Raw genomic sequence first — 26,887 nt, 5'->3', positions numbered from 1 at the left:
TGAGGCAACAGACCAGGAAACAGGATGGATCAGGGGAATGGAAATAGGTTACTGAGCCTTTCACCTTTAACTCACTGATTTAATCTTGACCCAGATGGTGGTGATTGAAGGCGATTACCATCTGATGGTTGTTTGGTGGCCTGTGACAAATAAACTGGGGGTCTGCCTCAGTCTATTCCCAACTGGTCAAGTGTCCACATCATGATAAACACTATATGCTTATATGCATCCCTGGCTGCAATCTCACCAGAGCAGCCAAGAACTGACCAGGTGTATAGTCTGAACTAGCCTCTCCTTCCCAGAGGGGTGGGCCATTGAGCTAAGTGGTTAGACATATCAGTGGGGTGATGTGGGAAAGGCTGCATTCTGTATAGCGTGTGCTGTGGATAAATATCGGACTCCAGACACCTTGTTTTTTTTACTCCCCTGTGATAATCCAGAGTAAATGGGTTTAGTGAGAGGGTGCTCATCATGGGATGTAATCCCCCTCCTCCTCCTCCTCCGGCTTTGCAGTGCCCGCAGTCTCACTCCTCCAGTAATCTCTGCAACTGTGCTCAGTTCCTATGACAACTGACTTTGTCCTGTAGGGAATTCAGCATCCCTGTATCTTCAGATTAAAAAGCAACACTCATAAAACCTCACAGACTAACTGCACTGCTGGAATTCTGAATAAGGGACTCTCCTTTCAGTTGCAGTCCTTCTACCTCTAACCTCCTGGTCTTCAGGAAGCCACCGTCACACGCATTCTCTCTTCAGCAGCACTGCTCCAAGCCTTGCCCAAAAGGACTGATTTTAGCACAAGTGTTTTACCAGCTCATTAATTTTAAAAGCTATTTTCCCCCTCAAAAACAAGTGATTGTATTTGGAATTAGCTATTTGTCTTATGATGTCCTGCTCTAGAGAAAAAAGGGAAAGCCTATCAACTCCTCCAGCAGAGGAAAGACATCAGGAAAAAAAAAATGCCACAGACAGGAAGGAGAGAATTAAACACTGAAATTAAGAATTCACCAGTCATGCCACAGGCTAGCAAAAGGAAAGTTAAGATAGTGTAAAGAGCAGTTTTACCCATTTATCTTTTGTCTCTGGGTGTCTAATACTTAGCCCTTTTCATCCAGAGATCACAAAAACAGGTAAGAAATACCACCCCAATTTTACAGGTAAGGGAACAGAGGCGCAGAAAGATTAAGGACAAAAGAGGCCACTGATTCTGGGCACCTCAGTTTCTGAGAGACACACTTGGGGCTGATTTTCATTAGTGCTGAGTACCCAGCGCTCAAAGCGGAGGCAATGGAATCAGCAGGTCAGGCGCTCCGCGTCTCTGAAGGCCATGCCACAAAGTGTCTCAAGCTGAGCGCCCAAAAATCAAGGCATTTGAAACCAGTGGCCATTTCTGAAAATTTTACAGTGAGTGACTTGCCTAACTTAGAGACTCAATGGCAGATCCAGGAATAAAACACAGGCCTCCTGACTTCCAGTCCAGGACTCATAAAAACAAACAACCAGACAAGCACACAAAAGAAACACCCCTGTAATGTGCTTGTGAAAAAAATCCTAGAATGACATGGTTTATTTGAGTCCTATTGCTGGAAGAGTTTTCTCCCCGACCTGGTGATGAAGAATGCCTTTTTGCTTCTACTTTTTTAAAACAATGGGCCACATTCTCAGCTGGTGTAGAATGGGGATAGCTCTGGGGAAGTCACTGGAGCTATATACACCAACGGAGAATACGCCCCTTTGTTCTGATGTTATATGGAAATAACAAATCTAGAGTAGCATTCAAAAAGAGTACAAATTACTCATACAACACAAAATCAGACATTTCCCTATAAGTAGGTCCTTGATTTTGATGTCAGTAACATCCACAATAATTGACAGGCGGATGTGAAAGGCAAATAATGGGAATGTAGGGTTTCAAGTTAGCCTCCTAAACCAGAACTTTTATTTTTTAATAAACAGCACCACAACACACCTCCCCTCAATTATCAACACTTTAACAGTTATTTAAGATTGCATCATTCACAATGGCGAAAAACAAACTTGAATGACAGGTTTCAGAGTAGCAGCCGTGTTAGTCTGTATTCGCAAAAAGAAAAGGAGTACTTGTGGCACCTTAGAGACTAACAAATTTGAATGACTAATTTAGCTCTCAAAACCGTATAACCAACAAGCAAAACAGGATTATTTAGGTAACACAAATGCCTCTCCGTTGGAACACTCAAAATTGTGATTCTGCAATGCCACAAATCTTCATAGCTCTACTGGGATGGTATATCTGACATTATAAACCAAATCCACCCTTGTTCAGCCCTTGCAATAGTCACTTATAACAGTGCAAATGGAATGCAAACTAGGTGCTACCATCCTGATTTTGGTTACATTTTACACTGGAGTATTTGATGGCACAAGGTGCAGGGCAATGCTGAATCTTTTTTGCACCCTATGTTTTATTTTACAGTATTTACTGGGAGGCACTGGATGACTTCCCCAAGGCTTTTGACTGTATTTGCAAGATGAACCTGGGCAGCAAACCAGCCCTTTTAGGTTAGACTGTGTGGGATACTGCCTATCACGCGGTTTAGACATTGATGTAACAATGTAACAATTTTCATACAATATAGCATTTATAAAAGGATGATATTGTGTCTTGCATTTGATGGAGCTGTTGACATGAATTATGCTGCTCTTCCGAGTTCTCGGCCCTTATCGATAAATTAAATATTTTGCAATTGACTTTGGTGAAAGTATCAAGGGGTTTTATTGGATGCCTTGAAGTTTACTTCCTAAGGATGACAGACTTTGATTCTCTGAAGAAAGAATCTTGACCCTAACTTTCTCTCTTTATGATCTCAATAATCTTCATTTGTAGGATCAATGCCTAAAAACCTAATTAATCATTCTGGTAAAATCTCCTCCAGTCTCCGCAAAGTCTCGGACTTTCTGACTGTCTCTCTTGCTGGATTCATCTCCTGGTCTACTGATCTCCTTTCCTGAAGTCACATTCCTCTTTAGTCTGTTCCTGCCTACCTCTCCATCCCCCACACCCTATCTTCTTTCCCAGTGTCTGCCTTTCACCAGCCACTTCTTCCCTTTCTCTCTCTTATATATGTCCTGGCTCCACTTCCTCTCTTTTGTTCTATTGTTTAGTTCATCCCAGCTCCTATATCAGAATCTCCCTTTCTTTCTCACCAGTTATATGTCTTCAATTCTAGGTCTCCAGTTCTGCTCTCAAGTGAGTTGCCCGCTCGTTCAGCTTGATTTCCCTGTGATCACAGTTCTCCTGGGTTTGTTCCGTCACCTTTTATTGGCTCTCCTTAATATGTGTTTCAGCTTCGCTGCCCTTACTGTGTGCTTCCCTGATCCATGTCAGACTCTTAAACAGTTATTTTAAGATTGTACAACAGAAACTCCAAATCTCAAGGCACACAAGTGGCCAAATACACAAAAGACCACTCATCCTGTGTGCCAGGAACCATCTTGAAAGCTTTAATTAACCACGCCTCCCATCTCCCCAAACACACACAATGTATGTTCATTAATCAAATGCCCCCAGAACACTGTCTATTGGCTTCAGAACAGACCATCACAGGGTTAGTTCCTTTACCATCTCCTTAAAACACAAAGGTCAAATAAAAGTTAAATCAAGTGATGCTTTAAAAATGGCTGCTCATTACTGTACGTATTTTGCTCCCTGTGCCTTCTGAGTCATATTTTCTTACGTTTACTGTCTGTAACGACATTTTTACTATCGCCAGCATTCCAGAGCCAATATAGATGCAGGGAAAACAAGCGGTATGCTATTCTGTCTGATGCATCATCAACACAATTTCCAGCTGAAGTGTGATACTAAAAACACTTTGGGCCAGACCCTCAGCAAGCGCAAATCAGCACAACTCCATGGACTTCAGTAGAACTATGTTGATTTACACCAGCTAAAGGTGTCATTAATATATAAGAAGACAGCTATGTTTTTCTATATAAAGACCAGCCTTCAGTAATCACAAAGGAAAAAATGCTTTGACTTCATAACAGCAAATCCAATACAGAATTTGATATTTGATCCATTGAGGGAGATTAAATATGGGAAACCAACATCTTGTTTTTACACTTACTTTTCTGATCCTCAGTGCATTTTAATTTATTTAAATAGCTTTCTAGGGCCAAACGCTCTGCGGATGCAAATGGATGAACTGCCATTGAAGTCACTAGACTTGCAGCCATTTACCTGAGCAGATTATTTGACCCTTAAAGCTCCATTTCACTATCTTGCATAGATAATTTAATTACATTTCATGTTGTTTCCTGCAATCTTTTAAAAAAATATAAAAGAATGTCACACAAACCATCTTGCATTTAGGTTAAAAGGTAACATTGACATTAACACCCAGCACATGGGGTTTACTGTTATCCTTGTTTCAGTGACTGAAAATCATTTTCTGTCAATGCAGCATAATTCTGATACTTCCCATTAGAGGTACGGTAATTGTAAATGCAGTAGTAAAATGCCCTTTTCCCTTAAGGCTCACACTACCAGTCAGACACTGCTTAAGCAACTAGCCCTGCAATGCAGCACCAGCTGCACAGCTAATCAGCTCTGAGCATTAATTCCCAAAGTACTACCCTGACTGCATCAAGGCAGACGTCCTTCTCTTACTGATTGCAAGGAATGATGTTGCATATTTATACGCATGCACAGAGGGTAGATTCAGTAGAGTAGATTCCATCAGAATTTTGCATACAACTTATTTGAATCCCATGGAAGAATCCGAAGTTGCAAGGAGTTGAGTATGTTCTAGAGCAATTCATCTCCCTTTTGAGGTTTCTGTCCTGCTCATGTTTTCTGTACTGTCTCTATGTGCTGGCACTGTCCACACGAGACTGGACTTATTAAGCAGTTTTCCCGGCTAGGTCATTATCCCTGACCCAGATTGATCCCTGACTGTTTACAATGCCGTTTCCCACCCCCGGCCTTACTACAATCAACGCCCACCCCTACATAAAAAAGGATCAGAGAAGATTAAAACAGATGTAATGGGACCATGAGAGAGAATTTATGATCCTGATTCAATAAAGAGCATCCTGTATGGCAAATGAAGGGGAAATGGGTTATCAGCCAATTTCTTTGATTTAAAACTATATGCCAAGGCAATAATAAAAGCAACATTGGGTCAAATTCTGAGCTTGTTTAATCTTGTAGTCTGTAGCATATAAGCCTCAGACAGGAAGTAACCAGCTTCACAGGCAGTTGATTGATCCTGAAGAGAATCAGGTCCAGTGTGGATGGGGCAAGAAGGAGATCTGCATCTATTCCATGTGCAAGAAACACATGCAACCACACTCCTTGGTGCCAACTCTAAGCAACTCTTCATGCCTCTCAGGCAGAATCGGTTTCTCCATACACCCAGGATTTGCACTAGCTTCTATCTCCACAGTGCCTAGGAGGGCTCTGTCCGGTGGAATCTATTCGGACCAGGATTTGGTTAATTGTGAGCAGTGGGAGATGTTGACCTAGAGGGACATTCTGAATGTTGATAATAGAGGGGAAAAGGGATGAAAAAGAGAGGAAGAGCTATGAAAGCCCAAGGATACAAAGGGGGGGAGCAGTAACAGGTGATAAGTGAGAAGGAAAGAAAACTGAGAGGAAAAGAAAAGAGTGAGGGACTGAGATGATAATCAACTAAAATATCAATGTATATTTAAATAAAAAGGGGGGATTGTACCAAGATAATAGACAGATCAGAACAGTTTCTCCTGCCTGGTTTCTCCTAACATTACAGCTGACCAGCAGTCAGCATGGGCACCATTGCACTGAGTTCAACACTGACATTATGCAATAATTGTAGCTGAACCAGCCCCTTCTCTAGCATGCAGTCTAACACACCCGTTGCACTAATGAAATCAGTTTCGATACATCAGCTCTACCAGCACCTCTCCATGGTTTAGGCAGCAGAAATTGCTGTTCTTTATTAATGTTTCTGTCTATTTAGAAGCATGCACTGTATGGGAGCAGGAGCGTGAAGTTAGTTTTATCAACACTTTAGACAGCACTGTACCTGAAAACTGCACCAAACTGATCATGTACTGGCATGAATTAGTCTCAAGGAATGAAATGTGACCCGTTGCCTCCTCTCACCCCGCTAAAATATATCCTGGCGCTGAGTGAAATTGATTTCTGTAAAGTACTGAATCTACTCGGTGCCAAGTTAAAATGATTTTCTGAAAGCAGCTATCAGGTTTTCTTTCTTAGAGACAATGATATCCCATTCTCACTTTCCCTACTCTCTGCACAGCAGATAGCTTTAAAGTTTTCACTAAGTGTGTTTCCAAAGATAGGAGGAGGTTCATTCACACAATCTGATCTACATAATTGTGGCCTGGTGTCTTGATTTTGTGCACGTCAACAAACAATTCCTTGCACCTGACAGTTCTTTTGGCATATTCTATGCAATGCATTGAATGGAACAATAATAAATAAATCGAGACTTTGCATTTCTGCAGTGCCCGATCTGAATGTGCTTTACAAACACAGCTAACCTAGCCTCATAACAACTCTGAGAGGAAAATGCCTTTGTTACCATTTTACAGATGGGAAACCAAAGCACAGAGAGGTTTAAGTGACTTGCCCAAGGTCACACAGGGAGTCAATGGCCATGCTTACCAAATCTCTCTCCCTATCTACTCTGACTCCCCTAACCTTGAGAAGCAAACGTCTAAAAAGATTCTTACTTCCTTTGTCAGACAGTCTGAATCTAGCTCAGAACCTTTGTGGAGAGGCTGTTCAGCTTGCAGCGGGTCTACTTCTGAATGCTAAATAAGCTCCCAGACTACACACTTGCTCTCAGCAGAGCTTAAAAAGAAATCTCAGACAGCGCACTGAGATGTTGGCATGGCAACGTGGAAAAGAAAATCTGCACCTCCCGGCATTCTTAGATGCAACAGCAGCTTGTTTATGTGACTTGTTATTTTTTAAACGGTTTGATGGCAGCCCTCTTTGCTTGGGAGATTAGGGAGCATCTCTTGCTTTGTATGAATAGGCATATATTTAATCTTGCATGCCATGGTGTACCTACATTTAACTACATACGTATCTGGGATGGGGAAAGGAGGAGTATGTGCGGCTGGCTGTGCTGGAGAGAGGCTGGTCTAAGACACGGTGCCCTGAATTTGCGTTTGCGACTGTGGTTAGCAGTGAATTAATAGTGCATCCAAACCACAGACATTAGATACCATAAAAGGAAAATGAGAGAAAGTGATTTAAAATGAATATAGGTGACTCGGTTAATGACTAGCACAGGGGCAGCGGTAAACATTGGCAGAGCTTCCCCACACTAGGATCCTCAGGGACCACAAAGCTCATAACTGCCTGAGGCTGCTAGCAAAGGACATGGAAACTTTAAAATGAGGCAAGCAATATACACCGAATCCTCGTGGGGCACAGTCAGCCATTGCAGCCAGTGGAGTTACTCCAGGGATGAATTTGCCTGCCTCTTTGGAAGGAGTCAACGGAAAACCTGCAAAATTTCACCCACCTAGGTATTTGAACTCAGATTACAAGGACTGTCAGAACCACTGAAAAGCAAAGCTTTATGTTTGTTTAATTGACTGTTAGCCAAATCCTCTGGCCTCAGATCTGCACTTGGATGGGAGATTATACCCTAGTATGGCCCAAGATGATAATGAAGTTTAATGATAATCTAACGACCCCTTGCCACCATCCCTCCCTGCTGAACATTGTAATGCACGCCTGCGTTTTTGCCATGCTGCCAAGCAAACAGGTTTCGTTCTGCTTGAATGAGAGAAACAGAAGAGACACTGCCCTTGGTACAGTGGGAGCGAGGGTGCGTCATGATGGCTGTCTTTCCTGATTGAGTCAGCTGTGTCATTTGGAGCCACCGGCAGCCATCAATTTAGCAACGTCTGATGGAGAACTGACAAGTTGCTCCAGCCTCAGCTTCTCTCAGCGGCATGTTGCGAATGCTAAATAAGCTAAAATGGCCATAACAGGCTCAGATGACATTTTGTTCCCCATCCACTTATGCACATGGCCCCTGATTCAGGAAGGGCATTTAAACACCTGCTTAAGTTTGACTCCAAAAGGACTTAACCACATAGTTAAAGCTGAGCACATGCTTACGTGCCCTTCCGGAATAGGGTTGCTTTCCTGAACCAGGGCCCTGGCTGGTTTATATAATTACTTTTTCTAATTTCTGGTATCCTTGTGCCCTTTCCCCTTCCCCTCCTGGTGTTGTGTATATTGCCCTAACTTAGACTGCAACTTCAGGGTGGGAGATGGCATTTTCCTAAGTGTTTTGGGGCAGGTAGCACAAAGGGCATCTCTGACTAGGCCAACTGCACTAAGCCCTGGCTGCTGCTGTGATACAGCTTAAAAATAATCATTATAAAATTCTCAGCCTTCTTTATGCAAGTGAAGAATCAGCGAAGAGACGTGGCAGCACGCCATTCACAGGAGATGCTGAGTCAGAGCACCGTCAGCTCTCTTGCTCCTCGGTCCTTTGAGCTCAGATGGCAAGCAGAGGGGTTTGAGGAGGGAGACACATAGCCATTCACAGTACAAATGCTCTTGGCACTGCTAAGGAGCACTGCTGTTGGCCTGGAGGATGAGCAAGACAGTTGCAAGAGACAGAGATAGAGACACACCTCTTGTGGAGGGGCAGTGTGACCCAGCAAATGGGGTGCTGGGAGCCTGGAATCTATTTCTGGCTCTGCCAGTCCTGCTGTGTGAGCTTGGGCAAGTGACTTCACCTCTCTGTGCCGCCGTATCCCCTCCCAGCCTTTGTGGGCCTTGTCTACTTAGATTAAACTCTTCAGGGCAGGGACCATCTGTTGCTATGTGTTTGTACAGCTCCGAGCACAATGAGCCCTGATCTTGATTAAAGCCTCAAGACATTACTGTAATATTAATCATACTACTTCTGATACTCTAGTAATGGCGGAAGCAGATTGGCCTATTGCAAAGAATGAGGGGAGAGTGTCAAAACTCCATCTAGACCAGGCACTAATGAGGGACAGAGGCAGTAACACTGGAAGGCAAAGTTCTGTCCAAGGAGGGAGGATGGGGATTATCAACAATAAATAAATCAGCCCACAGTAGTGAATATAGCCAGGGTCTGCCTCTTTGTTGCATGTCTTTTAATTGACAGGATACTCCTTCTTCACGCAAGAAGTGAAGGATGAAGCACAGAATCAAAAGCAGCAGTGATCTGTCAATTTCACATCCTCACAGTAGAAGCTGGCTATATCAGAATGATAAGAGCATCGTTAGAATTTTTTAAAAGGCTGTTTCTGTGAATACAGGTTTTAGGATATATCATGTATTAAGAGTGTGGTTGGAATGATATGTTGTCAAAGATGTTTCATCCAGATGTCAGCCTTGCTATTCCAGGTGTTCTATCAATGGGCTTCCCAATGCCATTACTTATGATGTTATCTGGGAATATCAACTGCAACAAGTTAGCCCTCTTGTTGCCATGACTACAGAGTTGTATTCAGCTCACATCTCCATCCTGAAAGAATCTTAGCTATTTATTCCTGGTTCTCTTATTATGATAAGAAAGAAAATATTACAACTAATTAAAATAATAAATGGGGCCAATTTATTTATTTATTTAACCAATACAACTCATTCATTGTCTCTTCCAGCCAGATTCAACCCTGATGTATGTGACTGTCACTTCCATGGAGTTATTATACGAAGGGTGGCGTAGGATGGGATTGTCAAAAGTGCCCGAGTGATTAGAAGCACAGACTGAAATTTTAAAAGGAGTTTTATAGCGTTAGATGATTGACAGGCGAATTTCAATAGGTGCCTAACTCCCTCAGGCATCTTTGGAAATCCCAGCCATAAAAGTATTTGTGCTCCTAAGTCACTTAGGAGCTTTTGAAAATCCTTCCCTTGGGCGTTCTTGGACAGACTTTTCAGAAGCCTCAGTACCTACATTGGGGCCAGATTTTCCAAAGAGCTCAGCTCCCATTTAGTAACCTAAACAAGTAGACAGATTTTCAAAGGCATTCATCATACAGCGGCTCTTGCTGCTCTCAATAGGTGCTATTGGGTGCTGAGCTCTTTCGCAAATCTGGACATTTCATGTAGGTGCCTAGATGGAAGCTGAAAAGACCCTTCTAAAAGTCTGGCTGAGGACTTTTGAAAATCTGCCTCACCGCTTTTCTATACATTGAAGCAGACGAAGAGTCAGCATCCAGGGCAGCATGACAGCCTTGTCAGCTCAGAGAAGAGATATGATCTTAAAAACTGCAGGATGTAATGAAAAGGGGCGGCAAAGAGTTAAAATACAGCTCCCCAAAGAGACAGTGACTGATTTATGAAATTCCTCAAAGGGAGGGGGAAAACTAAACATGGGTGAAGATTGAACTAAATTGAACATCTTACCAAACTTAGCAAATGATCATGTAAGCCACAGAAAAAGACCGAGGCAAGGGCAAATGCATTTGCAGCAGTTATTAAACAAACAGAGTCAGGGGACAGCTATTTTAGAAGGTGAGAGGGAGAATTACCCTGGCCTCATTCCCAGTCCCCTCCAAATGAACCACTGAGGAGGAGCTATACAAGAGTCTTAACAGAGAATGGTGAAAAGTATTTCCCAAGGAATGCCCCAAAGAGCTTGCACTCTAAAGCTTCTGTCTATGCCTTCTCCAACAACATAATTTGATCGTGTCTGATGTATTCAGACAAGATGTCACAGAGAATGAGATTCATGTTACTTCTAACAAGCAATGCATGAATTTCAGATCTGTGAAATGCAATGTATGTTTGCTAGTGTCTATCAGCAAGCACGATGCATGGTGTATAGTAATTACTATCACGATTTCCTGGGAAAAAGGAGAGAGAGTGGCATGCTTAATTAAAGCTTCGTCCCTGTGGGACTACGCAATGAAGTGATAAGAAGTATTCTTTGAGCTTTTTAAAAATAAGGAATGAAAGGGAGTAAACACAAAAATCAGATTTATCTTTAGATCTCACTGATTTTCCTTCTTCTCAGCTGTTTCATTTGCTTCTCCTATTTCTTGTACTTTGTTCTAAATGTATTCCAACTGAAAATGCACAGTTGAAACAAAAGGCAGGGAGGTCTCCCCCCGCATGCCAGATGTTACACAACCTGCCGGAGCCTGAAGATGCTGTCTTAATTCTATTAACACGATGTCAGCTTCAAAACTGCAAGGGCTGTGGTGCAGTGTGAATAGCTGAATGAAGAGGAGAAATACTGCAGTAATGTCGGGACTGCCAAAATCATCAACTCCCACTGCCCAAGCTCCCCTGGAGGGCAGAAGGCTGATGCCAACAAAAGCCCCATTTGCTTGCTCGCTGGTGCTGTGGAAGTATCATGATTGGTACCAGCAGTGGGCTGTGTGTGTGTGCGCACGTGTCAGAGAGTGCGAGAGAGATGGGGTAGGAGAAAGGAAGATTAAATTAGGGAAGTGATCAGAGGGGAAAAAGTATGAATGTATCAAGGACAAATTGATTACCAGTCTGAGGGAATTTCACTGTGAAGGAAGCTGGCATACACATCCTACTGTGCTCATGAGGCCCCTAGACTCTCGCAATCAGGCTTGACAAATGCAGCAGCTTTTGGAAGCAGGCTTGCAGACGTGCCTGAGTCAAAGTGGGGAGAGGGTGCTTTAGCGCTCTTTGGGGCTGCTGGCTTGGTCCAGCTCCCATTAAAGTCAATGGAAGGTTTCCCCATTGGTTTTCAGTGGGAGCTGGGTCAGGCCCCAGCTGAGTACTAAATGCTAGTGACCTTGAGCAGGTCTCTGAATCTCGCCCCCCTGCTGCAGAGTCAGCACAAGCAATTGCGCACAATTGCTCCACCTGACTGGGCTCAGACTCTGCTTGGCAGTGCGGTCTCTCAGCATTGCCTGGAGCAAGATTACAGTGTTTATAAGGAGGGAGTGCAGCGGCCAGACACAGACATGAGAACCCTACACTGTATGTTACTTTGTTTTACTGCGGTGATATTCTTTCTGACCCAAGGAGTACCCTATTACCAGGCAGACCAGTGGTTCAGTGTCCTCACAGGGTATGTCTACACAGCCCACGGCAGCCGTAAAAGTGGCTGCGTATACAAGCTTTCGAGCATCTACACAGCTGTTTTTAGCGTGAGCCCCATGAGACTGAGTCCATTGCCTGGGCTGGGACGCTCACTGCTGCGGGCTGTGTAGACGTAACAACAGAGTGCTGCCATGTGGGAGACCCAGCTTCGACTCCTGGCATGGTGTATTCGCTGCCAGGGGCAGCGGGCCCTTAGAATGCTGAAGAGGCTACGGGTGCCTTTCTGTGGGGGTCGGGGACCCTGGCCAGACTCCTCAGCCAGGAGGCCTGGCAGCAGCTGCGAACTGTGAAGCCTAAGTAGCCAAGGGCAGCGTGCAGGAAAACACTAGTATGGATCGGGGGGCTTTGTCCGTGTGATACGGTAAAGTGGTTAAAGTGAGCGTGCTCTTGATCACCGTCTCTCTCCTTGGGAAATGAGAGTCTCAAAGCCAACTTGCAGGTACGCACTGCCTCTGTTCCTCAGATTTAGTATCCGTGCCAGGATGGCCCTTCAGTGCAGGATCCCCAGCTGCTTCTCTGGAGAGAGTTAATGCCTGTTTACAGACTAATGGGTCAGGGAGGAGTTTTGTAAACACATTTCTTAAATGTCTTCATGGAGTTTGGCTGAGCAAGCAGCGGTGATCACGAAGAACCGCTCTATAAAATGAACAGCCCAATCAGGATGTATGTGAATTCAGAGGGTAACAGGACTTGCTTCTCCCCAGGTTTCTTTTCAGGCCATTCTCCCCTCACTGCCCTGAATTAGCTTCCCTGAGGCAGATGCTCATTGTTTCTAGCAGGGCAGCTGCTATTTCATCCCTTTCTTTTTACTGTCACGACTTCTTTTTCGTGTGTCTCTTCTGTTTCTCTACTGTTTTCTGCCTCTTCCTTGCCCCCTCGCTCTGCCACCAAACTCTTTCTCTCTCCTTTCCTTTTATGCTTGTCTCTCCATTTCCTTACCCCAGGCTCCTTCCTTTCAGCTTTACTCTCCGCTCAAGCCCCAAGTTCACTCCAAACTCCCTCCCGTTACCTCCCCAGTTTCCCCTAATCGTTCTACATTCCCCTTCTCCTCCTATGTCACTTACTGCCCATATTTTACCAATCTCTGGGCCCCCATCCACTTATCACCCACCAAAACACTATATACCCCCCCACTGCAGAGCCGAACCTTCTATCATGTACTCCCTCCCACACACCTCTCTGGTGGATTTATATTCTCTGGAGAGGGAGGTTGGGCTAGTCACTCGTCTCACTGTTGGGCAATGGTCTCTGCTGTAATTTTTCAGCAGCCTGTCCTCTCCCCGAATATTGGGGGGTTGTGCATATCAGTGAAGCACTCCACGTTTGTCAGGCTGGCAGGACCAGCATTCGGCACATTGGCAAACAGCCATTACTTCTCCGACATCAATTGACAAGACAACAAAGTACCCTGGCCCAGGCCACTATCCCGTGGCTCTGAAAATGTCATTCTGGGAACTCTCTCAAGTTGTTAAAAAGTAATTCAACAGGTAACAACATGAGCAATCCAAACCCCCTACGTTATAGCCCTACTTTAGGTTATCATGAAGAAAGAGATCAATTAACTGAGTCATTATACATAATGACACATTAAAATGGCTTACAAGGAAAAGATTTTACAATGAATCCAGCTATTTTTACCTCCAGTTATATAAATTGGACAGATTAGTCATCACATTACCGAATAAAAAAGAAATTCAATAACAACTACCTTTTAAACATACTAAAGAAGCCTGATCATTTAAAGTCCTTTGCAAGTTACATATGTGTTGGATTTTGAATGAATAACCTACTGAGGGTGTTGTGAGCCTTCGGTAAGATTCCGGAGCTATCCCTTCCGAATTCCTGACCAGGACTTTTCAATGACCAAAGTGCTACTATCACAGATTAAAAATGAGCCAAGAGCATGCTGGGAGAAGACACTCCAAGATTATTCAGGACTGTGCAGATACTGATTCAAAACCTACTGAAGTCAGTCCACTCAACAGTGAAGTACATATTTATAAAGTTTATACAGAAATACTCCCTTAAGAACACATACTTCACATAACAACAGTTAGCTTCATGAGAGCTACAGTTCTGGTCCTGTATTCCTGGAGCACCCAAAATAGTCACTGAAATTAAAGACAGCTCTGGACTTGTATTCCTGGAGCACCCAGTATATTCATTGAAATTAATGGGGTGGGTGTGTATGTGGGCACACACAGACACTTACTGATTTATATGAGTATTCGGGGTGTTCCAGGAATATATATAAATCAGGGATCTCTGGATCTATTCTATTCTCAATAACTGATAATAAAAAAATGCATTCATTTTACAGAAATAATTCATACAATATCACTGCCAACACTTGCACTCTGTGCTGGCTACGAGTGGGGTAATCGGTGCTCTTGGAGTGCCAGAACATCTGACTTTCACAGCACTGTTCTCACAGTATCTCATCATCATGATCTCTCCTCTCAACAAGAAGGCTTGCCAACCAAGCCTGATTTCATTCTTTCTTTAGATTACAAATTTGGTCCATAAAGGTATCTGTATAGATGTAATATACATAGACTTTTTAAGGCTATGTCTACACTACTGCAGTAAGTTGACCTACGCTACGCAACTCCAGCTAGATGAATAACGTAGCTGGTGTTGACATATCTTAGGTCGAGTTACTGCGGGGAGGCGACGGGAGAAACTCTCCGTCGACTTACCTTACTCTTCTCGTCAGGGATAGAGTACAGGAGTCAACCGGAGAGCGATCTGCTGTTGATTAGGCGAGTCTTTACTAGACCCGCTATATCGACCGCCAGTGGAGCTTAGTATTGCATGACTTTTTGATTACAAAATTAGCACTATACAGTATCAATGTATACTGTAGAGCCATTTAACATGTAGTTAAACGGGGGAAAAGAAAGAAGGCTGCAGTGGACACATTTATATACAAGGGATCTGTTACGCTACTGCCCTTCCTTACACTTTATACAACAAAACAACATCAAGAATGACTTTCTAAGGACTATTCCACAATCTTAAAGCTGGATCCTGCCCTACTCAGTCTTATGCCACTGGGGGGCAAGATCAGGCCCTGAGTCTACCCTGCAGCAGTACCCTCGCTGAAATTCCCCTCCATTGATTTTGTTTCCATTTACAAGGGGGACACTGATCCTGCTCTGTAACTCAGCCATTACCAGTACGATACCAACGGAGATTAATCAAAGCCACTTCAACAGGCTGACACAGAGGATTCCAAAACTGAGGTCAGGCTCAGTAAATCTTAGGCAGATGCTAAAAGAGAGACACAACGGTAAATGTTAATGGTGCAACCCTAAGAATGTCACTTATGGTGAGGTATTATACGTGCTTCAGTGATAACGGTTACTTCCCCCTTCAGTTTCAGAGTTGGGTGAGATGCCTTTGTCTGAGCTGACTACCTCTAATGCTGGCCTTCCTCTCAGCCCTTGAGTTTTACAGCACGAGCTCTGCGATGGGGGGCAGCGCAGGAGTGGAGGAGACTCCACGGCCACAGCAGAGGCAGGCCACACCGTGCCAGGTAGCGTCACAGGGTTTTAAGGGTTACATCTCAATTTCTTACTGGCATCTGAGTTAATCAGAGGCAGCTGAGCCTAGTTAGGCTGAAAACCTCAAAACCGAACTGAGCTCTTATCAGAAAGGATCAGGCAAGTATCTAGTGACCAGAAGAAAGGCCCTGTTTGTACTTATGCTTCCATTCAGGTATTTTTTTGTCCTATACTTATAGACTACAGCATGAAGACAGCACAGCCAGTATTTCTTCTAGTTTGTGTTACTGTGGTTGCCCCAGAGAAAAATGCTATAAATAAATTTGAAGCCCCAGTTTGGTTTAATTATATTACTTTACCTTGGCTCCCTGTGCACTTTCAACTGTCAGTTCTTAGAAATGTACTGTATTTTAGGTTATTATTAATTATTTGTATTACAGTAGTACCTAGAAGGCCTGACTGAGATCGGGGCTCCATTGTGGTAGAAATTGTAGATACACGTAATAAGAGACAGTCCCTGCCTCAAAGAGCTTGCAATGTAAGTAGGTAGACAGACAAAGCGTGGGAGGGTAAATAGAGGTGCAGGGGGGTAAAGTGGCCCATCCAACCTCACATAGATCAGTGGCAGAGCCAAGAATTGAACCCAGGTCTCCTAACCTAATGCCCCAGCCATTGGACTACCCTGCTTCAACTTTAAATGCCTTATTGGCCAACCCCTTGCCTCAGAAAGCGTTACCTAAATTATAAGAGAAATCATGTAATTAACAAGATGTTTGCTGATCTGCGCTGCCAGAGTCTTGTCCCATCTCATCCCCCATCTGTAAATTGTACAATTAAACTATAAGGTCTATCTTAGATACTTATATGGCTCCAATCACTGTAGCATCTCAGTGCCTCATGCTTTTCAACGTATTTATCCTTACAACTCCCCAGTGAGGTAGGGCAGTGGTATTGTCCCCATTGTACAGATGGGGAACTGAGGCCCAGAGAAACAAAGTGACTTCCCCCAGGTCACACAGGGAGCTTATGGCAGAGCAGGGAACTGAACCCTGACCTCCCAAGAAAACATGACCTATCAGGAAAGGCTGAAAGAATGTGGCATGTTTAACCTACAGAAAAGTAGACTGAGGGAGCCTTTCAGAACAGCCTTCAAATAGGTATAGTGTTGTTATAAGGGGCTGATGATTAATTGTTCTCCATGTTCACCAAGGGTAGGAGAACAAATAATCAGCTTAACTTGCAGCAAGGGAGAGTTAGGTTAGATCTTAGGAAAAACTATCCAACTATAAGGATGGTTAAGCTCTGGAACAGGCTTCCAAGGGTGGTTGTGGAATCCCCATCACTGGAGGTTTTTAAGAACATTAGACAAACACCTGTCAGGGATCATCGACCTGCCTCAGTGCAGGGGGCTGAAGTAGAGGACATTTTGAGGTCCCTTCCAGCCCTCCATTTTTACAATTCTATGTCCCAGGCTAGCTCTGTAACTACTGGACCATCCTTCCTCTATTACTTGTTATAAAGTGCTTAGCATACAATATAATAATAAAATATAAGGAGGGGAGAATGTGGGTGATTAAAAAAGCACTATGTACAGGGCTGGATTTTCACCTTATGCAACCCTAGGCATGGCATCTTCGGTGCCCCCGCAGCCTACAGCTGACCTTTGCGTTGCACACAGTTTTATAGAGGTAAGGTGCCCGTAGAACGCAAGCACCCGTAGGCACGTGCCTACTGTGCCTAACTGGAAATCCGGCCCTGTACATAGTGCTATGACTATTTGCGGTTAAGTATAGAAGGAAGTTAGATTAGTGGGAAGGGAAAAAGAAAAGGAGGACTTGTGGCACCTTAGAGACTAACAAATTTATTAGAGCATAAGCTTTCATGAGCTACAGCTCACTTCATCGGATGCAAACCATGAGCTGTAGCTCACGAAAGCTTATGCTCTAATAAATTGGTTAGTCTCTAAGGTGCCACAAGTCCTCCTTTTCTTTTTACAGATACAGTACGGCTGCTACTCTGAAACCTGGGAAGGGAAAGGGATCCTTCTACCCAAAGGACAACCAAGAACATGTCTGCACTACTGCTTGCACATCAGGTTTACTTTATCTCTGGGCTTTTGAGTTGTTGCTAACCACAAGGATAATCTTTCAACATTTAAATCTATATGTTTTTAACAGACCTATCATTTCCAGCACAATCTCTTACGAAACTACTTTGGGGTCTGGAGATTTAAAACTATCCAATTGCTGAGAAATTATGTTTGGCATAAAGTGCTGTCAACGGCCAGTAAATGGTGCTAAAATGATCTTCTTAGCATGCATGTATGCATGCACTGAGGGAAGCAGTGTCTGCAAAAGAGAGAAATTTCCCCTGCATTGTGCATTCAGGGCTTAAATTGTGAGTTTTGCAAAGGAAAGATTGCTGTTTGCGTCGAAAATAAGAAGCCCGTCTTGCATATTTTATTCATTTTGACACAATCAGATTTTTTTTCATCAGCCCGAATCCTAAAGTCCTTATCCAATTGATACACCAGTGAAACTCCCAATGATTGCAAGGGGAGATATGCCTGTGTAAAGTCAGAAAAAACACAGAGGGCCAGAATATGTCACCCTTACTCATGTGAGTAGTACCTTTCTCTATGAGTAATCCCACTGATTTCAGTAAGATACTACTCAATGGAATGGTAGCAGAATCTGGCCCTGAGAAAAGACTTCAGGATTTGTCCTGGGAAAAGGGGAACATTATCACACAGTAACTGATTGGGTTTTTTTGCTTCATGATATTACAATAGACCTGACTCTCATCTCCCCTACACCAGAATATCCAAGGAGCTTCTTGGGGGTTACATCTGACTTTCACCAGTCAGAAACTAGGCCCACTGTCATATATTATTTAATGTTTATATTAGCGTATTGCCAGCTGTCCTGAATCAGGGTCAGGGTCCTGCTATGAGTTGAGCATGGTACCTACACAGATGAAAAAAACATGATCCGTGTCATGAAGGGTTGGGGCTACCCCATCAAAACCGAAAGCTTTATGGTACAACTCTCTTTTTTTGCAGTGGAGGAATTAAAAGGATCATAAAGGAAGTACTTATAAAAGCAAACACCATGGCTTTGCTCTCTTAAAGCTCGCACAGCACATGTGGTAAAACGCAGTGTGTTCACCTTCAGACCAAAGTGACCTCAAAGCAAGATATTATAGGAGAAAGGAAGGGTGGACCGGAGTCTGGCTCTGTCACCTGCTGTTTCTCTGTCTCCTGTGGATAGCTCTCCATTGATCCCATTCTCTTTGGTTCTAGAGTATGTGCCCTGTTGCCCGCGTTCACCATATCCTGCTTCCTCATCCTCTCTGTATGGAAATCCGTTGGCACTTCTGACCAGTCCGGCACCTGCACCAGCTTGCTCCTTAATTTCAGGGGAATGCGGGTGTGAAGAAGCCTCTGTTAGTTGACTTGAAGTCCAGTGCGGTGCCTTGGCTTCATCCTTCCTATCATCTGCCATTTTCCCTCTCTTTCTCTGTCCTGTAATTACAGTAGTAAAATAGATTAGCAGTGATCCGGGAATGGTTTCCCTGGCTCATTGTTTACAACCCTAGCATAGCTCATACACATTTCTCAACTACATTGTCAGGGAACCCCAAACCACTGCCAGGCAAGGGGTTTAAAAGTAAATCAAAGGTCACTCTGCACATGACTGAGCTGCTTTAAAACAGATTATTAAACTTTATGGGCCAGAATCAGATTGACTTCAGTGGATTACGCTGGTTTCTGCCACTGATCTCTTGATGGAAGATCTTTCAGGAATCAGTTTTTGGTTCAGTGAGTTCAAAAACATTTGGATATAAGTCATGGCAAATGACTCATTCCTCATGGAAACAATGACATCTCCTGGTGATGGAGGAGGAGAATGTGATAATGACTCTTCAGCTACAGCTACTATTATTAATTATTAGTTGTACTTCAGTAACACCTAGAAGCTCCAGTCATGGACCAGGACCCCACTGAGCTAAAACAAAAAGATGTTCCCTGCCTCCAAAGAGCTTATAATATACTGCTAGACATGGCAGAAACAATATTCATGAATATTCATTTGGATTCTGAACCTATGTTTTGCCTTTGCCACATTTAGATCCCTTCTTATTCATGATTTGCAAACATTCACGCACATTTCTTTTGTTCATATAAATGTTTGGGGAATAGCTGCTCTTCATACAAGCCTTTGTGAATAAAGGTATTTAAGCATGAACACAAATAACACATCACTACTCCTCATTTGCTATTCTCCTGTTTAAAATGTTTTATTTATCCCATCAGGGAGCAGAAAAAGTACCATGGGACTTAGGCTTTGTCTTCACTGCACACAAAAAAGTGTGGCTTTATATTAAGAGTTAGCTAGCTTAATGGACAATCCTAGTGGAGACAAGGCACAGTCGGTATTACCTGGATATAGCTCATTGAGCTCAGCCCCAGGTGGGAAGGGCATTGGGTTCAACGTGACGAGCTAATCTGCTATGTCACGGCTAAAAATGACTTGCGCTGCGTCTCCACTATGATGTAAAAGAACACACTTTTTTTTTTTTTTATTATTAGTGAAGACAAAGCCATAGTTGGCCAATCACAAAGAGCGAACTGTCTAAGAAAAGAGTTTGCAAACAACTGATAGGCTGAGAATTGCTTGTCAGAACTATTCTGTAGATAGTTAGGATAAACAAATGTAGTCACAGGAATCCGAATCAGTTTGTAGCTGATTTGCAAACAGAACAAAAGGCTAAATTGTCTGATAACTTGTACACAGCAAAGAATTTCCGGCCCTCTTATCATATATTGACTTTCTGAGCTACTGACTAATTTTTCTTGTAATGAAAAACCCTGTTGAAATAAGAATATTAGTGTTCATTTACAATAAAAATATCAATCACTCCATTTAATCCCCATATAAAAGTGACTAACATATATACTCACCTGCAGAAATATAGCATTGTGTATATTAGATACTAGATGGCATACTTCTTTGGGGAACATTGGACTGAGTAAAGAACCTATTTTCTTTTTGCTGTAGTGAAAATGGGAAGCTTAGCAAAATCACAAGGTGCATTGGGGTGGACAGAAGGACTTATGCATCTCAGTCAGCCACAAAAATATGATACTGTTTTATATTAACTAGTCCTTGCCCTGTGCTTTCTCCCAGAGCCAGTGCTAGGCCTACGCAGACTAAGCAATTGCTTAGGGCCGCGAGCAGCTCAAGGGAGCCCCCAATTTGCCTGTTAATATTATTATTTTCATAAGAATTTGCCTGTTTTAGTACTGTATGTGTGGGGAAGCCCACAAAAATATTCCTGCTCAGGGCCCCCAATGGGATAGCACCACCACTGCTTCCTCCTCTTCCTTTATTCTCTATTGTAAGTCATATCAATTAGGTTTCTTGTTTAAGAGATTTCAGCTCACACAATGAATGCCAGAAAGCCATGATGCCGTCATCTCAAGTCAACCAGCGCCTGGGAAATGTTATTGGTGGAACTGAGGAAGAGAAAGTACAAGTTGGTGCCCTCGTGTACTTGAGGCAGTCATCTGCCTTTAATTCTCTTAATGCTATGAAATTAAAAACATTTTGTGATCAAAGCTCTTTCCAGAAACATGAGAGCATGGGGCAAATTCTTCCCTCTGGAGATAACACATTAACACACTGCAAAAATCAATGAAGTTCACTATGGAGGGTCATGTATCTGAGGACAGAATTTAGCCTATTCTGTCAAAAAAAAAAAAAGTATATACCCAGCTGTGTCCCTTTATTAAACTGAACAAAAAGCTAACAGAAATATTGACTCAAAGTTTCCATCCATCCATTCAAGGCATTTAGAACTAGAACCAAAGCCCTTGGGAGTTAATGAGAGTCTTTACATTGACTTTGGATCTGGCCCATATATCACATTCTAACTCCAGAGGTTTATTGTCTCCAAAAGTGAAGACAATACCAAGAATCATCATGCTGAAAGGGGTTTAATACAATAGCAAATGCAGAGGAAGCATTTCTGATCATCATTTTGATAAAGGTGATGGTTACAGTCACAGCGCAACAATCCTAATGCTATTGTCTCCAAGTGGCCCTTCCCCTTCAAGTTACACACTTCTTCGTTCTCCTCCATCTCTGTGGGAAGGATATTTGCATTCTTATCCGTGCTACAGAGAGTCCTCTATGAAAGTAACAGAAGCGCTTTCATCTTTAAAAGTAAATATAGTGGGTGGGTTTCAATGGGAATTATGTGTATCTGGGGGCAGAACTTGGCTCAGTAAGCAAAATAGATGGTTAGAGAGTGAAACATTGATGAATTCATTCTAGACTCTGTTATTCATAAAGTGCTCTCACAGTTTATAATGCCAGTAGAAACACTGGAAGTGAGTCACAATACTTCTTTGTATTCACTTCAGGGACGACTACTCTCCCCAATGTACAAACTGTACCTCTTATACAAACGGGTGTGCTTGGAGCACAGGAGAGATTCCATCAGGCCCACACACACTTTTTATCCTGTTTTTACCGCTGAATGTATTTAATTCAATACCAAATTAATTATTCAAATAGTTAATTCAAGTAGTAACCTAGAAAAAACGCAAAGCGGTTAATCACTGTGGCAGTTTTTAAATAGTGTTATGTAAATAAATGAAAAGAATAAAAGGGACCATCAATCATAGAGTTAAAACACATCATTGCTAGAAATTTTAAAAGTCAGTTTGCCTTTTCCACTATAGTTTTCTGGTTTCCTTTCTGAACTGCTATGAAGGCCTTTGAAAATTACAAAGACAGACAGAGCATCCTCTTGAAATGTCACGCTTCCATGGTTAAAATGAATTGTGACATTTATCACCCCTCACTCTTTTCTGATTCCAGTGTTATCTAATTATGATGTAATATGCTACAACAATCTTAAGGGCATGTTCTCTCCCCCGCTGCTCCCGCAGGTGAATGTAGTGGTGGTGGAAGAGTCTGGATTGACAGAATTAGCTATTTAAGTCCTCTGTTTCCTCACAGAATAGCTGTCTGGGAGAGGGATAGGGGGTGGGGTGGCTAGGATACTGGAATGAGACACAAGAGAGCTCAGTTCACTTTCCAGCTCTGTCAAATTCCCTGTGTAACCTTCGGCAAAGCACATAATCTCTCTGTGACCCAATTCAGAACATGAAGGTAATGTTATGTCCTTTGTCTCCCTTTTCTATTTAAAATATAAGCTCTTGGGGGCAGGGATTCTCTTATCCTATATGTATGTGCAGCACCTAGCACAATGGGGCCCCATTTCAGCTGAGGCTCTCTAGCCACTATTGTAATACACCTAAATGACCTGGAATAGGTGGTTGTAGGAGCTGGCTTGTGCTGCTACACCAGTGTGCCTCAATCCTGACCCAAAGGAACTACCTCCATGGAAAAGAGTGAGCATGTGGGTTCTCACCTATCAGCAGGGATTGCTGATTATTGCTGCTTGTGACGGTAGTTTTTGTGAAGTGGACACTTTTCCACAAGGAAATGAACTGAGCCCACAACACTCAAAGGATACCAAACAGCTACTGGGTGGCAACAACTCTCAGCTGTGGCTAACCTCCACTGTGTTTGAAACCAGAGGTGAAAGGCTTTGCCTTTACTCCAAAGCAATTCCAACCCTCCTGCCATCCGGGCTTCATCTCACAAGAGTATAATCCTTCCCTCTCAGGGGTTCTGCTCAGTCAGGGAAGCGACACACTGTACCAGGAGCAGCATTATATAACACCTGTATTTAATTAAATGTTTCCTGTTAAAACAGTAATCAAAGACAACTTTGCAGAGCAAGTTACAGCTGTGGGGTCAAACTGTCCCATCCTTCCGCAGCAGTAACAAAGGAGTCACAGTGCCATTACACAGGGCGGAGCAGTAACAGTGGAGCCCACCTGGGAGGACAGCATCTCCTGCATGACACGGAGCAGATCTCCGCGGTGATGCCCTATGCACTGACTTCTGGGTGGAGAGAGTGCAAGGTGGGGTCAGCTGATACACCATTATGGATCCTCTGATTGATCCACCCATGGAAGGGTCATGATGCAACCTCAGAGGCAGCCCTGGATACAGTAGTGGCCATGGAGATGCTCGTCACAGAGCCAAGTACATGCCCCAGCTATTCAGACAGTGCACTAGTGACAGTATTTGGCCCTCAGCTAGGCATCACATCATCTAAAGGAGAAACCTTGGCCTTGTAACACAAATTATGGTAATAAATAACTACCCTAATCTCTGTTGGAATCAGCATTGTGGCTGAAGGAATTTAAATATTTTGCACTTAACACAGAGAGTTAAACTCAGCAGGAGTTTGTGGCTTGACACAGTGCTTTGCAGCTGTCTCATCTTTTAATGTGCATGTATATATTTTTGTTGCCCCATATATTTTCTGACATGACACCTGCTCCCAGTTCAGATGTATCAAACCAAAGTGCTCTGAACCCAGCTCATGACAAATCCTTCACAATACAATGTAATGAAAACACATGGTGCAGAGCCAGAGAGAACTCTGAGTTTAGTTCTTCCCAATGCTAACACTCCTAAAATGTCTTCTGTGATCACATTCCTAACAACAGTTTTCCAGGGTGGGATTTCCAAAAGCACAAAACATTGGCCTAACTCCGCTCATGATCTAGAAGAAGCAAGCTAATTAACAAAATTACCAGTTGATCCTAAAGTTAGAGGATGCCAGGACTCTATGGACAAATATGTTGCCGGGTAGAATTATTAATCGCTCACAATCTGAGACTCTCTTCATCTCAAGCACCACGTGGAACAAACTGGTTCCTATAGTATACCTATACTATATTTCTTCCTTTCCCATCTTTCAAACTACTAGTTTGCAGTGTAGTTCCTTGTTTCTTTACAATACCAGCAAGACTATGCCCCTAAATATAATTGCTTATCTGTAAAACCTGCAAAGAATGTTTATATTACTCACATTTATGATAGTTTTTTGAGGGTTTTGTCCCCCCGAATTGTAAACAATTAGCCAATAGCTGTGCATTTCTCATAGACTACAAAATAAATGGGAAAAACTCAGAGATGCTTGAATTGTGGGCTGAAGAAAAGAAAGTCATTGTGTAAAGACTGAGATCGTTTACTGCAATGTGTATCCTCACCAGAGCTGAAAACAAGGAATGGCTCAAGTCTCCCATGTGGTTTATGAGACCTATAAATTGGCACTGCAGTGAGCAATTCAGAAGCCAAACAAATTGCTACTCATTTTCTAGTGATTTTCTCCTTCTTTCAGAGGTATCCTCTTAGAGCATCTTAAGCTTTAAATCCCTCCCTTCATTTCTCTCTATTGGTCTAGAAAGCAGTGCATGAAAGAAGGTAAAGGAGGGGTGAGTGTCACACAGTTGTTTCTATCTATGTGGTCTGCATAACCATGGACTTGAGGTGTGAGACTTGCTGTAGTCTTCTGACTTGGAGCCAGACTTTTGCCAATGAAGGCATAAAAGTCAGCTTTTCAATTAAGACTGTTCCCTTTTAAAAAGACAGAAATAGTTGCTGTGAACCAAAGGAAAGCAAACCATACTGCCTTTTTAAAAAAGTCTCTTTTTATGGGTTTTGGATACACTAGTTCATTAAATACTCTGTTGATCTTTTGATGAGGTACAGAGTTTAATCACTGTGCAGTGTGTTTGCTCTACGTCATATAATCTATTGTTTTTCATTTGCTTAGTTAGAAACAATCAGAGCCGTTCTTTTAGCCTAGATATTTTGTCTTTCCTTCAAGTACAAAAGGCCAAATCCAAAGTCCATTGAAGGCCAAGGAAAGATTCTTACTGGGCATTGGGTGAGGCCCAAACTGAGTCTACTCCTTGTACAGAAAAGCATAAAAATGGAAACTAGGGAACCAAAAATTAAAACCTAGGCAAAGTATCAAAGGTATCTGTCCTCTTCTGAATCACAAAATTAAAGGCACAAAATTGGAGACCATATTTGATTCTCCCCCTCCCCAATACACAAGGTCCTTCAGATCTAATTACTAGGGGCCTCATTCTGATTTCACACTAGTTTTACAACAAGGTAATTCCACTAATGTCAGGGGATTTACTATGGATTTACACTGGTGAAAGAGCAGAATCTGACTCTTTGATTCTAGGATTCTGTGATTCACTACATTGTCCTGAGTCTCATTTCCACTAAGGCCCATTTACACTGCCAGTAGTGTAAATGGGAATCAGACCCACATATATTTATGGCTCACCTACTTATTGTTTATGGTGGAAATATCAGGTGCAATGAGCACCTGAAATACAGATGCACTTGTTTGTTTGTTTTTAAAAAGGGCATAAAACTACAAATTCTAAGTGATCCAATAATTATTAAAACAAGAACTCCTGATAGGGAGTTGACATAGACTGATATTATATGGAATATCCTTTACAGATGATTTCTAAGAGCCAGTGTTTGGTGATAATTGCAATCCAGGCATCCGCAAAAAATTAAAGGTGGGTGCCAATGGGAGTATAGAAGGGATGAAGATCGTCTTTCACTGGTCGAGGACTCTTGACCACAGCATCAAACCTGCGAGCTCTGTGCCAAAGGTGAGTGTGCTGTCACTGTAGAAGAACTGCCTCTCTCCTTCCGGAAGCAAAGACTTCTCCTAGAAAAATCAGGAGCCCTTTGTTGGTACTCGTACAAGGAAAGGGAGGCCTCTGACTGGAGATTGACCCAGTTCTGGTGTGCTTCCCTTTCTGTGATGGCGTGTAGAGACCCAGACACCGAGGCATCATCCTGCAGTCCGTCAGAGTGTGAAGTGTTACATCAGTTCCACAATTTAAAAGGTTGCTATCTTCGAAAGGCAGGTCTTCAATAGTGGCCTGACCCTCTTTTGGAATGACTGCAACCAAAATGTTCTTCTCGTAGTGACTGTGGTGGCCATAGACCTGGTTGCAGTGCCAGAGGCATCGAACGAGGCCTGCAGAGCTGTCTTCACCATTAACTGGCCTCCTGAAGCCACTGCCTTCAATTCATTTCTGATCTCTTGGGGAAATCTCTTGGACAGTTGTAATACCTTGTCCCATTGCATAAACTCATATTTAGCCAGCAAAATGTGACAACTGGACTACAAAAAACTGAAAAGTAGCAGATGAATAAACCTTCCTCACCAGCAGATCCATCTTCTTTGATTCCTTCTTCGTATGGCTGATGTAGATGTAGAACAACAAGTATAATTTTACATTTCGATGGTTAAGCCAGATAATTGCATCTGGAGTAGCAGAGTATATTGTTGAAATGCACCTTCATATTTGTGAATTGGGCATTGA

General features: G+C 42.8%; 1 protein-coding gene across 23 annotated transcripts in view; it reads right to left on the bottom strand.

Moving 5' to 3' along the window:
- Positions 1-26,887, bottom strand: part of MAP2 (microtubule associated protein 2) — a 341,589-nt gene that overhangs the window by 83,653 nt on the left and 231,049 nt on the right. For all 23 annotated transcript variants that reach the window (XM_073306664.1, XM_073306661.1, XM_073306670.1 and 20 more), the window contains one exon: positions 18,830-19,111. In XM_073306664.1, the coding sequence (XP_073162765.1) occupies positions 18,830-19,091 (262 nt within the window). In that variant the 5' untranslated portion in view covers positions 19,092-19,111. The remainder of the gene's footprint in view (positions 1-18,829; positions 19,112-26,887) is intronic.

Source organism: Lepidochelys kempii, chromosome 11 (genome assembly GCF_965140265.1).
Source record: "Lepidochelys kempii isolate rLepKem1 chromosome 11, rLepKem1.hap2, whole genome shotgun sequence".
Taxonomy (NCBI): Eukaryota; Metazoa; Chordata; order Testudines; family Cheloniidae; genus Lepidochelys; species Lepidochelys kempii.
This window is presented reverse-complemented; position numbering and strand designations above follow the sequence as displayed.